The following is a 14,721-nucleotide window of genomic DNA, read 5'->3' as shown; positions in this document are numbered from 1 at the left end:
ACTAGTGTTGGTTTGCGGGCTGCTCACCGGCGGGCGCCGTCTCCCGGCAGGCTGCCTCTTCGGGCAAGATCGGACTCGGTTGCTACACGGCCGGCCGCTCTGCCCTGCTACGTGACTAAAGCTAGCGTTGACGCTTAACCAGATCGGACATACGTAGCACTCTCCTGCACTGCACCGACCGAGATGATCGATGCATGTGGCTCGATCGGGCCTACGGACACGGACTTACATGCGCCGCCATCCGCGACGTACGCGTGCCCCGCGACCGACCGAGCGGTGTGCCGCCCTTTCTATACAAACCTATGCAACGGGCGGTCTCTTGTGGTTGTACCCATCACGCTACATGTATCAAACTTCCAGATCCGTCTGCCGTCGTGCATATCCTAGCATGGCATGGCATGGCAGATGCAACTGTGATACTACCACGGCTTCTTTCGGCACCCAAAGAGAATCTATCGGAATGGCACGTAGAATCGTAGCGGATTGGAGTGATTCTATCAGAATTGGGCGACTCCTACATCCATGGGTACTTACCAACCACGACACATAATTCCTGCCAGCTATAGAACTTTTTTTAGCCGTAAAGATGGATTACGTTGCATGTCCACGGAAGAACACATGCATGTAGTAATGCATAAAGAAAACCCACGTAATCGTTCTTTTACTGTAGGGAAAAGATCTTACCAAATCGCACTACCATTTTCATACGCATATTCATTTTGCAGAAGAAGAATTATACTGCAAAAGGCCAATTTTCATTTCCTCTCCTTGCATGCTTCCATGTTCTCTTTATCAGTTTTTTTTTGTTTTTGCTTCCGTTTTCTCATTACTGAAAAAAAGAAGTCCTTCCGTGTTCTGAAACTTCTGATATTTCCTCACCTAGCTAGCCCTCACCTAGCTAGCCTAGCTACCGGCCGGTAGCTTGGCAGGGAGAGAGGATCATTGCATGCCGTCATAACTGAACTAAACAACTTCACACAACATACACAGTTCGCATTCCTTGAGGAAGAGTACGTCTACGTGCGTCGCGTGCCATCTCTCTGGAACATGGGCTTGCCGGCTTGCGATAACATCTAGAAGGCCATCCATGGCCTCAGCCATGACTCAGCAAATACTGGTTGAGTATACGTTTATGCTCGCGAGCTATTCAAAAGTCATGTGAATTCCAGTGCACCAGCGTCATATGCTCCTCATTTCCACAATATAATATGCACATCCCTCTGGGCAGATCGTAGAAACCAAGATACGCTGCATTGAGAATTGGCACAAACTATGGACGCCTGACACTTGTCCCTGGAATTGTTGCATTGAGTCAAGATGGGAATACTACCGGCGAAAAGAGCAGGAAAAATAAGGGTACCGGCTAGGAGCACGTGGCAACAAGGCAAGCAAGCGAGAGATATGTGTCTGCAATTTCCTCGTTGGACTACCACTTCCTCCATTCTCTTTTAATTTACATTCCACAAATTTTAAGACTAGCTACTCATGTGAATAACTTATTAATGATTGGGGAGAGTACTAGTATTTTGATATGTCGCGAGATATTCAAAATACTCATGTGAATTCTAGTGTACCAACGCTATGTTCTGCATTTTGACAATATAATACGGACATATTTTAGCACGGATCATAGAAACGAAGTTATGCTGCATTATATTGAGAAAACGGACGCACACGATGGATGACCTAACACTTGTCCCGTGAACTACTTTCGTCGAGTCACGAGAAGAACACTGCTAGGAAAAAAGAGCACTAAGAAAAAAGAAGGGTACACCTTCTCAGAACACGTGGCAACATAGCAATCAAGCGAGAGATATTTGTCTGCAATTTCCACGTTAGACTACTACTGCCTCTGTTCTATTTTAATTTACATTCCACAAAGTTTAAGATCAATTAGCAAGTTATTGCTACTTCCTCCGATCCATAATAAGTATTGCAGATTTATTACTAAGTTAGTACATCTATTAAGGATTAGAGGGGGTACTAGTAATTTGATATGTCGTGAGCTCTTCAAAAAAGTCATATATGAATTCTAGTGCACCGTTATAGTCTCCACGTTTCGAAAATGTAATATGCACTTCTTTTAGGACTGGTCAAAGAAACGAAGATACGTTGCATTGAGAAAACGAACTCAAACAACGGGCTCATGACACTTGTCCCGTGAACTGCTTGCGCTGAGTCACCACGAGATTGAGAGAATACTAGTACTAGGAAAAAGATTTGAAGAAGAGGGGTACCTTCTAGGACACCTGGCAAGAAGACACGCAAGCTGAGAGATGCTTGTTACTAACTCCGATGAATGGGGCTTATAATTTTAGTTAAAATCAAATCTTAACCAAATATGAAGACAAAGTAAACGCATGAACAACATAAAACACATTTTTAAAAATATGTTAAAGTAAATCTACTAATATTTATTTAGTATTATAAATGTTTATTTTTCTATCTCATTGCTGAAACATGGAAGATGCTGACATTTGAGTAAATTCATAAGACTTATTTATTGGAACAGTGCTATACCCCACAGTTGTTTCGGCATGCATTCCCACAATATATTCAGATTCAAGAGATTGACATGCATGGTGTGAAGTCAATAATTAAGAAAGAAGAAGAAAACAGCCCTGCTTCAGTGCACCCTCTCCCGATCATAGAATTGCTGGAGTTCAAAGGAGATGTTGTCGATCTCCATAGCTGTAGCTCTCGAGCTTTCGTGTTTGCGCGCGAGGAGAAAGATGACTATGGACCTTAGCGACCAGGGCAGGTCCACGATGGATACATACGGGTACACGTCTACAATATTTAAGTGGGCCATATGATATGGTAGATACATTTTAATTATTAGTTAACGATAATTTGAAAATTTTATTAAATGCCATCATGTCCTTACTTATGAACAGGCACATACTGATCTTGATTTTTATTGTGTTTGAGTTTGGGGAAGAGAGTTGCACCGAAGCAAAAGCGAGAAGAAAATGGTAGAAGCGATTCTAGTTTAGCAGAGTGCTATTCTTTGTAACTGGATATGCTTGAAATAATAAACCCATCCTACAATAAACATATCCTTTTGCACTGGTCGCTGAAACGAAGATACGTTTCCTTAAGAATGATCACAAACGATGGGTGCGTGACACTTGTCCCTTGAATTGCTCCCATTGAATCGCGAAGAGATTCAGAGAATACTGCTAGGAAAAAGAGTAGGAAGAAGCAGAGAGGGGTCCCTTGTACGAACACGTAGCAAGAGAGAGATATTTGTTACTACTAGCAAATTTCCACGTTAGACTACCACTGTTCGTCTCGGCGTGCATTCCCACAATTTATTCAAGAGATTGACATGGGTTTGAAGTCAAGAATCGAGAAAGGGAGAAAAAGAAAACCGGTCTAGCTACCCTGCACAAAACAGTGGCACGCAGTCGGGTCGATGGATCGAATGAGGCCCTCACAGGTGTCCCGTTCCTGCGCCAAGGTCAACTCCTCTGACCGCACATGCGTTTTGAATTTCTGATTGGGATGCTAACCTAGAATGCTAGCCACTACTATCTCAAAAAAAAAAAAAATGCTATCCACTACCAATTATTTTGGTGAACATTTTTTTCTGAAAGAAAGAAAAGGCCATATTGTTTCTCTTGTGCAGGACAAATAATAAAGACGCTTGGGTAGGACTATGACCATTTCGTTGATGATGGTGTAAAAGATCAGTTCAACACCTGTCATTCCGACCATGAATAAAACAAATGAAATCAACCGTGTGTTTCCTACCCAGAGGCTGCTTTAACCGGTCAGTGAAACTAGTAAGTTAAGGCAGTCTTCTCTTACAAAAAGTTACTATTTAACTCATAAATAAATCAATGACATAGAGAATGACTCACATAGTCGTCATACTAGCAAGCAGGAACCCAATCAGCAGAATTTTTCTCAAAAAAGAAATATATCAATATCGTGAAGATATAATTACACCTAACCTTTACAACAACGAAGTACCCTAATAGTAATATAGGTGCACTCATGTAATTTTTTTAACAGAAAACAAAAGTCCCACTACAGATCGTTCTTTGTAACAGGCAAGGTTGGAAAAAGCGCTAGGCGTAAGCGAGGCCGGTTGGCATTCGCCTAGTGCCTAGGCGATGCTTAAGCGGCTTTGGCGCAGCCTAGGTGGGCATAGTTTATACCATCAAGTGTGTATATTTGTTATTATATGTGCATAAACATTAATTTATAACATGTAAATGAGTAAATTTGTAATAACTACCTTTATAATAATGCCCATCTAGCTTGATCATGAAGATGACATGATTTCTTATTGTGGAAGACAATTTCTTGGTTACACTGCCTAGACCTCCGCTTATGCCCTAGGCGAGGCGTTTGTCCATCGCCTAGTGCCTAAGCGTGCTTAAGCGGTTTCTAGGCGTCGCCTTGTCCAACAGAGGTACTAACAGCAGACCAAACACCACCAAGACATCCCTAGAAATCCATCTACTCCAAAAGCAGCTTCTCAAAGAAGGGAATAGTCCACAAGCGTCATCATCGCCATGATCATAGATTATATGTATTCATCCAGGAGAAATTTCATGCTCACAAAACAATGCCTTCAACAAGACCATTGCCAGATAGAACCAATTAAGGCGAGACTTTTGGTCTTCACCCTACAAGTTTAGACTCTGAATTGTTTGTTTCAGTGTGTCGCTCCCACTTGTCGATGCAGCTGCTCCAATTAACAAATCACCATGCCAAAACTCTTCGCCACCAGGACTCAAACCACCATTAGCAGTCCTCAGAACTCTTCGTCCATGTCATTCTCGGTGACTGACTTGACCATGGAAGTAAAGACATGCCTCACGATGGCAACAACCCGCGGAGCTTCGCATCGCTCCCTTTGAAACCAAATGGTTAGAAAAAAACATGGTTGGGCACGATCCAATACCATCCAATCCATCAATTTCTAGCATGTCGTCCATTGGTGTTCGCCGGCGGAGCCTTCTAGAACTTGACGCTCCGACAAGATCAATGAAGATAGGGAACAAGAATTCTTTGTCATGGGGACGTGAGAGCGATCTTAGGACTATTCAGACCAAGCTCCCACGCAACTGGCTATTCACGGCCGCCAGAGGGCCTTCGCGCGATGTCACCGACCGATGGCGAGAGAAGGCATTAGGGTTTGGAGAAGGCCGCCGATCACAGGCAAGGCCCTAGATCGAGCGCACCAACCGCCGCCTCCTTCCAGACCCGCTACCCACGGATCTACCACCGAAGCCCAACCACTGTTGCCCACCAACACCAACGGAGATAAGAGAGTGGCCACCGCCCGAGATCTTGGGAAGCCTGAATATAAATAAGTGCATGAAGCATGTTTCCTACGGTTGCTTTAACCCGTCAGTGAAACCAAAGACTAACGCAGTCTCCTCTTACAAAAATTACCATTGCCAGATACAACCAATTAAGACCAGACTTTTGGTCTTTCCCCTGCAAGTTTAGACTCTGAATTTCTTTAGTGTTGTCGCTCCCACTTGCCGATGCATCTGCTCCAATTAAAAAATCACCATGCCAAAACTCATCGCCACCAGGACTCAAACCACCATTAGCAGTCCTCGGATCTTGTCATCCATGTCATTCTCGGTGACTGACTTGACCATGGAAGTAAAGACATGTCTCATGATGGCAACAACCAGCGGAGCTTCGCATCGCTCTCTTTGAAACCACATGGTTAGAAAAAAACATGGTTGGGCACGACCAAATACCATCCGATCCGGCAATTTCTGGCATGTCGTTCATTGGAGTTTGCCGGCGGAGACTTCTAGAACTTGACGCTCCGGCCATATCCATGAAGATAGGGAACAAGAAGTTCTTCGTCATGACGTGAGATCGATCTTAGGACTATTCAGGCCAAGCCCCCACGCAACTGGCCATTCACGACCGCTCGAGGGCCTTCGCGCGATGTCACCTACCGATGGCGAGAGAAGGCAGTAGGGTTTGGAAAAGGCTGCCGGTCACAGGCAAGGCCCTAGATCGAGCGCACCAACAACCGCCTCCTTCCAGACCGCGGATCCACCATCGAAGCTCGACCACTGTTGCCCGCGAACACCACCGGAGATCAGAGATGGGCCACCGCCCTGAGATCTTGGGAAGCCTGGATATAAACAAGTGCATGAAACATGTTTCCTACGGTTGCTTTAACCCATCAGTGAAACCAAAGACTAACGCAATCTCCTCTTACAAAAATTACCATTTACCTCAGAAATCAATCAATGACCTAGAGAATGACTCACATAGTCGTCACATATGAAAGTATGGAAGCAAGCATGAGCCCAATCAGCAGATATTGGTGCCAATAAAAATATCTTGAGACCACCTAAACGATGTGATGGCCAGGAGGACAGCAGGGGATATTATGAGAATGATGAATGGAGCATTATAGGATGGGAGAGGAAGCAGGCAGCGGTCGTTCGTACAGTACGAGAGAGGAGCGTGTACAGTAGCTACTCGACCGATGAGCCAGCGTCGTTGAGACAGGACAGGAGAGGTGTGAGCTGTTCGTGTTTCTCTCCCTCTTTCGCTAGCGCTGGAAAGCACCTCCGTGGATTGCCTAATTGATTAATCGGTCCAGCTTTATTTTACTGAATGAATGAATTGATCTGCTCAATAATTCGCTGAAGCGCACACGCACACAGCTCTGCCCCTGCTCTGCTCTCGCGTTGGTGTGCTACTAGTGGTGTAGTAGCGCGTAGTAGTCGTAGAATTAGATTTTTAGAGCGAGCTAGGGAGCGCGGCATGGAGTGGAGGGGCCGGCGACCGGGAAAGGAGGGCGCCAATCTATAAATACCTGCCACCTCCCTCGCATTTCCCTCCACACCCCGGCACCACCACCCATCCATCTCCTCTCCTGCTCCCCCTCTTCCTCCTCCCTCGGCAACCAAGAAGCCTCTGCTTCGATTAAACCGATCGATGGGTGCCTTCATCCTCTTCCTCTGCCTGCTTGCGCCGTTCGTGGTCGCGGCGTGCGCCCTCCGCGCCGCCAAGAAGCGCTCGTCCTCGTCGTCTTCCTCCGGCGGCAAGGGCAAGAGCAGCCTGCCGCTGCCGCCGGGCACGATGGGGTGGCCGTACGTGGGCGAGACCACCCAGCTCTACTCGTCCAAGAACCCCAACGTGTTCTTCGCCCGGAAGCGCAACAAGTACGGCCCCATCTTCAAGACGCACATCCTGGGGTGCCCCTGCGTGATGGTGTCCAGCCCTGAGGCGGCCAAGTTCGTGCTGGTCACCCAGGCGCACCTCTTCAAGCCCACCTTCCCGGCCAGCAAGGAGCGCATGCTGGGGCGGCAGGCCATCTTCTTCCAGCAGGGCGACTACCACGCCCACCTCCGCCGCCTCGTCTCCCGCGCCTTCTCCCCGGACTCCATCCGCGGCTCCGTCCCCGCCATCGAGGCCATAGCGCTCCGCTCCCTCCGCTCATGGGACGGCTTGGAGGTCAACACCTTCCAGGAGATGAAGACTGTAAGTTGCCGCTTTTTCCCTCTGCTTTACTACTCTCCTCTGTTTTGCTCTGCTCTCCTGCTGTGTGCTGACGATTCGCTCTTGGCGCATGCAGTACGCTCTGAATGTGGCATTGCTGTCCATTTTCGGCGACGAGGAGATGCAGTACATCGAGGAGCTGAAGCAGTGCTACCTGACGCTGGAGAAGGGGTACAACTCGATGCCCGTGAACGTGCCCGGCACGCTGTTCCACAAGGCCATGAAGGCCCGCAAGCGGCTGGGCGCCATTGTGGCGCACATCATCTCGGCCAGGCGGCAGAGCGAGCAGGAGCGCGGGAACGACCTCCTGGGCTCCTTCATGGACGGCAAGGAGGAGCTCACCGACGACCAGATCGCCGACAACGCCATCGGCGTCATCTTCGCCGCGCGGGACACCACCGCCAGCGTCCTCACCTGGATGGTGAAGTTCCTCGGCGACAACCCCGCCGTGCTCAAGGCCGTCACCGTAAGTCGCCGGCCGTCTCTTGTAGTATATTTGACCTCTCCAGCAGTCGACCTCTCAAAAAAAGGCAGCCACTGACTGAACGAAAACTGCAGGAAGAGCACGCTGCTATCGCCAAGGAGAAGGAGGTTTCCGGCGAGCCGCTGTCGTGGGCCGACACGAGGCGGATGAAGATGACGGGGCGGGTGATCCAGGAGACGATGCGGGTCGCATCCATCCTCTCCTTCACCTTCAGGGAGGCCGTGGAGGACGTGGAGTACCAAGGTAAACATCAACTTCAGTGCTGTCCTTCTCGGAGTACAGCAGTGCGCTGCCTGCCTGCGCATGAATTGGCTCGGACAGGACGCGTTCCTAACAGAACGAGCAACTCAACTGAACTCGACTCCTCTGTTCTGTGCAGGGTACCTCATTCCCAAGGGCTGGAAAGTGCTCCCCCTGTTCCGCAACATCCACCACAACCCCGACCACTTCCCCTGCCCGGAAAAGTTCGATCCTTCGCGATTCGAGGTCAGCAACACCTCCTCCTCCATTCTTTCTCTTTCGATTCCCTTGATGATAGAGTCGCAGTGGCTGATCTTGGTTTGTGACTGTGTCTGTCTGCAGGTGGCCCCCAAGCCCAACACCTTCATGCCCTTCGGCAACGGGACCCACTCGTGCCCGGGCAACGAGCTGGCCAAGCTGGAGATGCTCGTCTTCTGCCACCACCTCGCCACCAAGTACAGCTGGTCCACCTCCAACTCCGAGAGCGGCGTCCAGTTCGGCCCCTTCGCCCTCCCCATCAACGGCCTACCCATGACCTTCAACAGCAAGAACGACAGCGCCTGATTCCATTCATCCAAGATTTCACGACCAAAAATCTACAGCAGCGCTGCGCATGCGGACCGGAAAAAACCCGGGCTCCATCATCCGTCCCTGTCCGCGGCGGTCGCCATCGGCGGGGGACACCTGGAGCCTGTGGGCGCCGCGGCGGGAGCGGGCTGGCGGACGCCGATCGATCGGCTGCTGCGTGCGACTGGATTTCCGCATCAGCAGCAAGCACGGACCGTCGGACTCCTCCTCCTCTGTACAGATTCTTCGGCGACGACCGCGACGGCCGGGCCAGAGAAGGCCGAGAAAATTCCTTGCAAAAAAACACACTGCTACCGTAGGCATTTTCAGCTAGGGAGCCGGCGCCACAAAGAAGTGGCGCCCAATTGTAAAACCAACCAACCATTTTTTATCCTTTTTTCTTCCAGATTTTTATTTTTTTAGCAACATCTATATAGGAGATGACAGCAGACAGACAGGCCCTGATTGGGATGTAAGATAGGTTGCCCGCCTGAAAGCAGGCTGGCAGCTAGGTCGAATAAGCACCGATCGCAAGATCGAGCCAAAAGGAGGCCGGAGAGCGACTCCTCATGTATTCTTTGGTACACGTCAATGCAATGCAAGAGGAACTGGCTTTCTTGTTATGAAGTGACATACGAGTACTACATGTGATCTGTGATCTGTTCCTAAACAAAATAGCCCTACTAATCTATTGCCGCAAAGTTGAGCTGGAGCAGTAAGCAACACTCATTCCCTATCGCCTCGTGCATGCTTCGAAGCAACAAAGTCCACGCGCGCTCCACAAGTGCACCTCCATACAAATATCAGGCTAGCTCTCTTTATTGAGAAAACTAATGCAAATATCGGCTGGACTTTGGGCCAGGGCAAACAATCATGCATTTTGTGGAGGTGGAGATTTTTTTTTTCTTAATGTTCTGTGGCTGAGATTGATGCTCTAGAAACTAAGCCACTGGCTGACCTCTATGGTTCTGGAAGGGTTAGCTCTTCACTCCCCTGGTGGAGCCCTGTCCCCACTCTTGATTTCTTAGATGGTTCTAAAAGCTAGTTTATATGAAGAAGACATCTAGTGCTAACAAGCTTTCCATAATACTTTCTTTAAAAAAACTTTCCAACACAAGAAAAAAAAAACATACTAAAACCAATAGCAATAAAAAGATCTGAAATTTATTTCTCAAGATGTAGATTGAATGTTTATGCATCTTTTTTGGACGGAACCAAAAGATTTCTCCTAGTCTATTAATTAAGCATGCCGCATCATTTCGCCCAAACGCTTAACACCCGCCAAAACCCACAAGCGGGCCTCAAATTTAGTGTTAAACCCACGAAAGGTGGAGCATGCTTGTTGTGAAAGACCCTACCATTCCGCTCATTTCCATTTGCTCCCAAGAGGTAGGCAAGGTGAGGGACGCCATAGCCTTGCCGTTTGGGGAAGAGGCACCGGACATCATGCTCCACCAACTCTTGGACGGGGATTAAGATAGTGAAGACACATCCAATCCTTTATGAGGCCCCAAAGTCAGACGGTGTATCTACAACTCATGAATTGGTGAGGGATAGACTCCATGGTTTGCTTGCAAAGGGGGCACAACCCGTGATTTGACCACCCCATTTTTTCCACTCTATCTGGTGTCCAAATACGTACTACTTTGAGTTGCAAGCCATGCAAAGAACTTGACTTTCTCATATGTCGATGTCGACGAATATTCCCCATTTGCCGTTAGCCTACAACTTATGTCATCCTTAATGGCCTCCTCAAGATGCACATAGTGAAACAACGAGATGTCGCCTAGGGGAGGGTGAATAGGCGTTTTAAAAACTATTACGTATTTGGGTTATAAGAATGAAGAATCAAACTATCGTTTATTTGACAAGAAAAAAACTAAATATTCTAGGCACAGCTAAGTGCAATAGCAACAACTCAAGCTAAGCAAGATAGGCATAAGATATATGTAACATAAGTGATATCAAGATGTAAGTACTTCAAGCATGATGGCTATCACAAGGAAAGTAAACTCGTGTGTAGAGATAACCGAGACACGCGGAGACGAAGATGTAACCCCATGTTCCTTCACACGAAGTGAGGTATGTCACGTTGGAGAGATGCGGGCTACCACGAAGGACTCACCTTCTTCTCCAAGCCAATACCACAAAGGACAAATGCCTTTTCTCTTATGGTTAGTTTTTCCTCCACTCCAAAGATGACAAGCTCCACAACCACTTCACAAACTCCACGAAGGAGAAGCTCGGGCCTCTTCACAATCTTCCATGAAGAGGTCACCGGAGCACCACCACCAATCCAACTAGGAGGAAACCACCAAGGATAAGAAGCTCATAGTCTCTCACTCGAACTAATTGTAACGTGGAGCTCAACCCTTACGCAAGGATGCAAAAACAAGAACACCAAGGGTGATCGAATCCTTCACACTCAAATCCAACCAAAGCAACAAATGCTATGGAGGAACTAGAGAGGAATAACAAATGGAGGAAATCAATAAATGGCTCCAAGATCTAGATCCCAAGAGTTCCCACACTTAGAGGAGGAATTGATTGGTGGAGATTGTAGATCTAGGTCTCCTCTTCCAAATCCCTCGAGAAGATGCAAGAATCGTAGGAGGGAATGGAGAGAAAGCAAGCTTTTAAGGTTTAACAATGGAGTACGAGAGAGAGAGAGAGAAAGAGCAAATAGAATGGTTGACCTTCCCTACTGAAGGAGGAAGAAGGGCTATTCATAATCCAAGGAAGAAAACTAGCCGTCTGGGGAAATCATGCGACCCAAACCCGCGGTAAAACCGATGGCGCCGGTTCTCTCGCCGGACTAGATCGGCACACACAAACTGGCAGTTCGGAATTTCTGTCGGAATCTGACAACGCATAAGGATGGTCAGGTTTCTAACCGACACGCTGATTTCCTCGCCGGTTGCAACCGGCCTACCAGAATAATTCAAGTTTCACCGAAACTGCGTACTGTTATACCTTTCGGCACAAATCGAAGCAATCTGGCGACCTCGAGAAATTCTGACGGGGACCGTCGGTTTCTGCACCAAAATTGCTAGAACCCCTCAAACTGCGGTTTTCTCGAAAGAACTAAACTTCGAAAAAGTTCTCGACCTCTGCTTAAGATGAAACCAATTTTGTTGGAAAGATAATGATGAATAGAACCCCAACAAAATGTTTTTACATGATTTTAGAGAGGAGGCATGTCAATGTCGAGAATGCTTTTACACGATTTGAGAGGAAGCCTCTCAAGGTTGAGAAAGGTAATGATGTCCAAACTCAAATTAACAATAGATGATGTATATAGATGCCATTTTTGATGAACTTGGGCTTGTTTAAAAGCTAGAAACAACCTCAAGAATCTCACACATAAATACCAAGAAGCAACAAAAATATAGGGATGCAAAGTATGTAAAGGATTGAGCTCCCTCACATGATGCAATCAAGTTACGTACCCAACCGTAATCCCCTCTTGATAGTGCGGCTATCTATCCTATAACCAGGTCTCTCAACAACCACCTTGCGCATCCCGCTTGATCTTGATGAAAACGCTTCAAGCTCCATTCAAGCCGGAATGCCTCATTTGATCATTGTTGCTTCGTGAAGAATCATAATTGCTCCCCCATACACCACTATTGAAGAGCTTCATTGAATCACATCTTCACACGTCCATTATCATTGAATGGATGACAAGTTTCAAGCATAAGTTCTTGAGATACCTAACCCATATCGACAACACAAACACCAATATATGATGAGTTTGCTCATGAAGCATAATTTAGAAAGCTTACCCTACCACACGATCACATGATCCAAAGTGGTACAATCTTTATGCTTCATGTGTTGACCAACTTGAATTTAATCTTCACTCTTAGTCGTGTTCAACCTTGTATCTCCTCGTTCTCTATCATTATATCTTGAGGTACATAGATAACTCTTCATATGATTGCATACTCTAAACCTTAGTCAATCATAGCTCAACTCATAAGACTATCATGACACTGGCTTAAAGGCATATCTTGAATTATTCTCTCGAAATCAAAAATCAAGATCTTGATCATGTAATATTATTATTTTAAAATGATCTTGAAGCCAATACCCAATGCATATCGTTATATTCCTGAAATTCATACTTCAATCCAACACATGGACTACAAGAAATACCAATGGAGTATTCCTTTATATAAACTCAATGAAAACATCAGTCCATAAGTATTGTTATTAATTATCAAAAACACACGTAGGGTCAATGTACCCTTACACATGGCTAAGCTTACCACAAAGCTTCTCATGAAACCCCCTTCCAATGACCTAATTGAATTTATTGTAGATGATCTCTTCATGTGCTCCATGATTGGCGACCCATCCATTGTTGTGCTTAAGGTGGTGGATGTGATTCTGTCTTATCTTAGCATTGACACTCATATGAAAGAACTTCGTATTGGCATCGCCTTGTTTGATCTTTGATATTCGAGCACATTGTGTCTTACTAGCATTCTCAATTACGACCGAGGGGATGACATTTCTTTTTAGGTGAGCACGGACATCAAGCTCGTCGGAGGAGAGAGCTCTATTCTTTTTGGAAATGTAGAGTTGAAGGGTAAAAGAGGGCCGCATGCAAAATGCGCCTCTTCATGACCATGGATCTATATTTCATCAATGTCGTGAACAAAATTGTGATTTGACGCAAAAAAAAATTACATCATTTTAAACGTTGGTACAATGGCAGTACCATATAAGCCTTGGAGTGCGCCAAATCAGCCATTATACCCATTCACACTTAAAATAGATTCTAACTCTAGCTATGGGATCTCATGTCATTCGGTTTCTTGTTCAAGTAACCCCCTTTTCTTCCATAGGACATGAATACTACTAGAGGCTTCAAGCCAAGTGATATTCATAATATTATTTTCAACATTGTCAATCTCATGCCTAACTCTTAAGGGAAATATTTGCACTCGGGTATTCAAAATTCATTTCCTATATTTCTTCAACCACCTGAAGCTTCAATGTGAGTTGAGCAGTAGGTCATTTGAAAAATGATACAAGAGCTAAAAGCGCTTGAGTTTGAACTGGTCAGCTTAGTGCTAGTCTATATCTTAGCAAATAGATTACATGACAAAACTGCAACATGTGTTTACTCATGCTAGAGCCTAGAGGTGTTGGCACTTGTCAGACAATGGCAGATCTAGCATCTTCGGTTTGGAGGTGCAACAATCCATGTTTGCAATGAATAAATAACATAATTTCAACATGTCAGTTCAAAATTTTGTGTAAAATATATTGATAATCATGATGCTGCTAATGGGTGCTTAAACCCATATTTTAAACGGTTTTGCGCATGTCGGAGCATGTTGGCCAGAAATGAAGTTATCACCTCTAGCGGGACCAAAATAGGTCGGCTGGTAACGTCTCGCACTGACGGGTTTTGGATGGGCCAGTGAGCAAAAGGACCCTTGTGTGGATGGGTTGGACATGCTGGAAGGTGCATTCCTAATCGTCATCTAACTGTCATCTAACTATCAGTAGTTTGAACCGTGTTCTTTTCCTTCATATGAAATGTCGTTTCCTGGTAGTTTCATTTCCTACAATTAATTATTCCAAAGATTAGAAAATAATTTTCTTATAATTATTCGTTTATCTTACTACCTTTCACAAATGTTCTAACCGACAACTACGTTGGTATTGATGGGGACAACAAGGTACCTTAGATTTTGGTATAGGTCGCTTGATGAACTATATATCAACTAGCTTCTTGATGCGCTCGATACAACCTCGAGTCACCACTTGTGAAAAAAAAGCTTTCTCTGTTGCTGAAAGAACATCTCTCACATTATGTTTTGTGTGTTTGATGTCAATGTATGTGATACACTAATGTTTGATGAAGTGGTGCAGAGATTATATAGATACATGTATATGAGTGTCTTGTGTGGAAA

General features: G+C 46.0%; 1 protein-coding gene across 1 annotated transcript; it reads left to right on the top strand.

The window, feature by feature from the left end:
• The first annotated feature begins 6,827 nt into the window (after positions 1 to 6,827).
• Positions 6,828 to 9,418, top strand: LOC127306522 (abscisic acid 8'-hydroxylase 1). The gene is made up of 5 exons (XM_051337172.2): positions 6,828 to 7,482; positions 7,577 to 7,966; positions 8,059 to 8,227; positions 8,364 to 8,470; positions 8,567 to 9,418. Exons 1-5 carry the CDS (start codon positions 6,937 to 6,939, stop codon positions 8,786 to 8,788), a joined length of 1,434 nt encoding a protein of 477 aa, XP_051193132.1. The 5' UTR covers positions 6,828 to 6,936; the 3' UTR covers positions 8,789 to 9,418.
• The last annotated feature ends 5,303 nt before the right edge of the window (positions 9,419 to 14,721 follow it).

This window comes from Lolium perenne, chromosome 6 (genome assembly GCF_019359855.2).
Source record: "Lolium perenne isolate Kyuss_39 chromosome 6, Kyuss_2.0, whole genome shotgun sequence".
Classification (NCBI taxonomy): Eukaryota; Viridiplantae; Streptophyta; class Magnoliopsida; order Poales; family Poaceae; genus Lolium; species Lolium perenne.
This window is presented reverse-complemented; position numbering and strand designations above follow the sequence as displayed.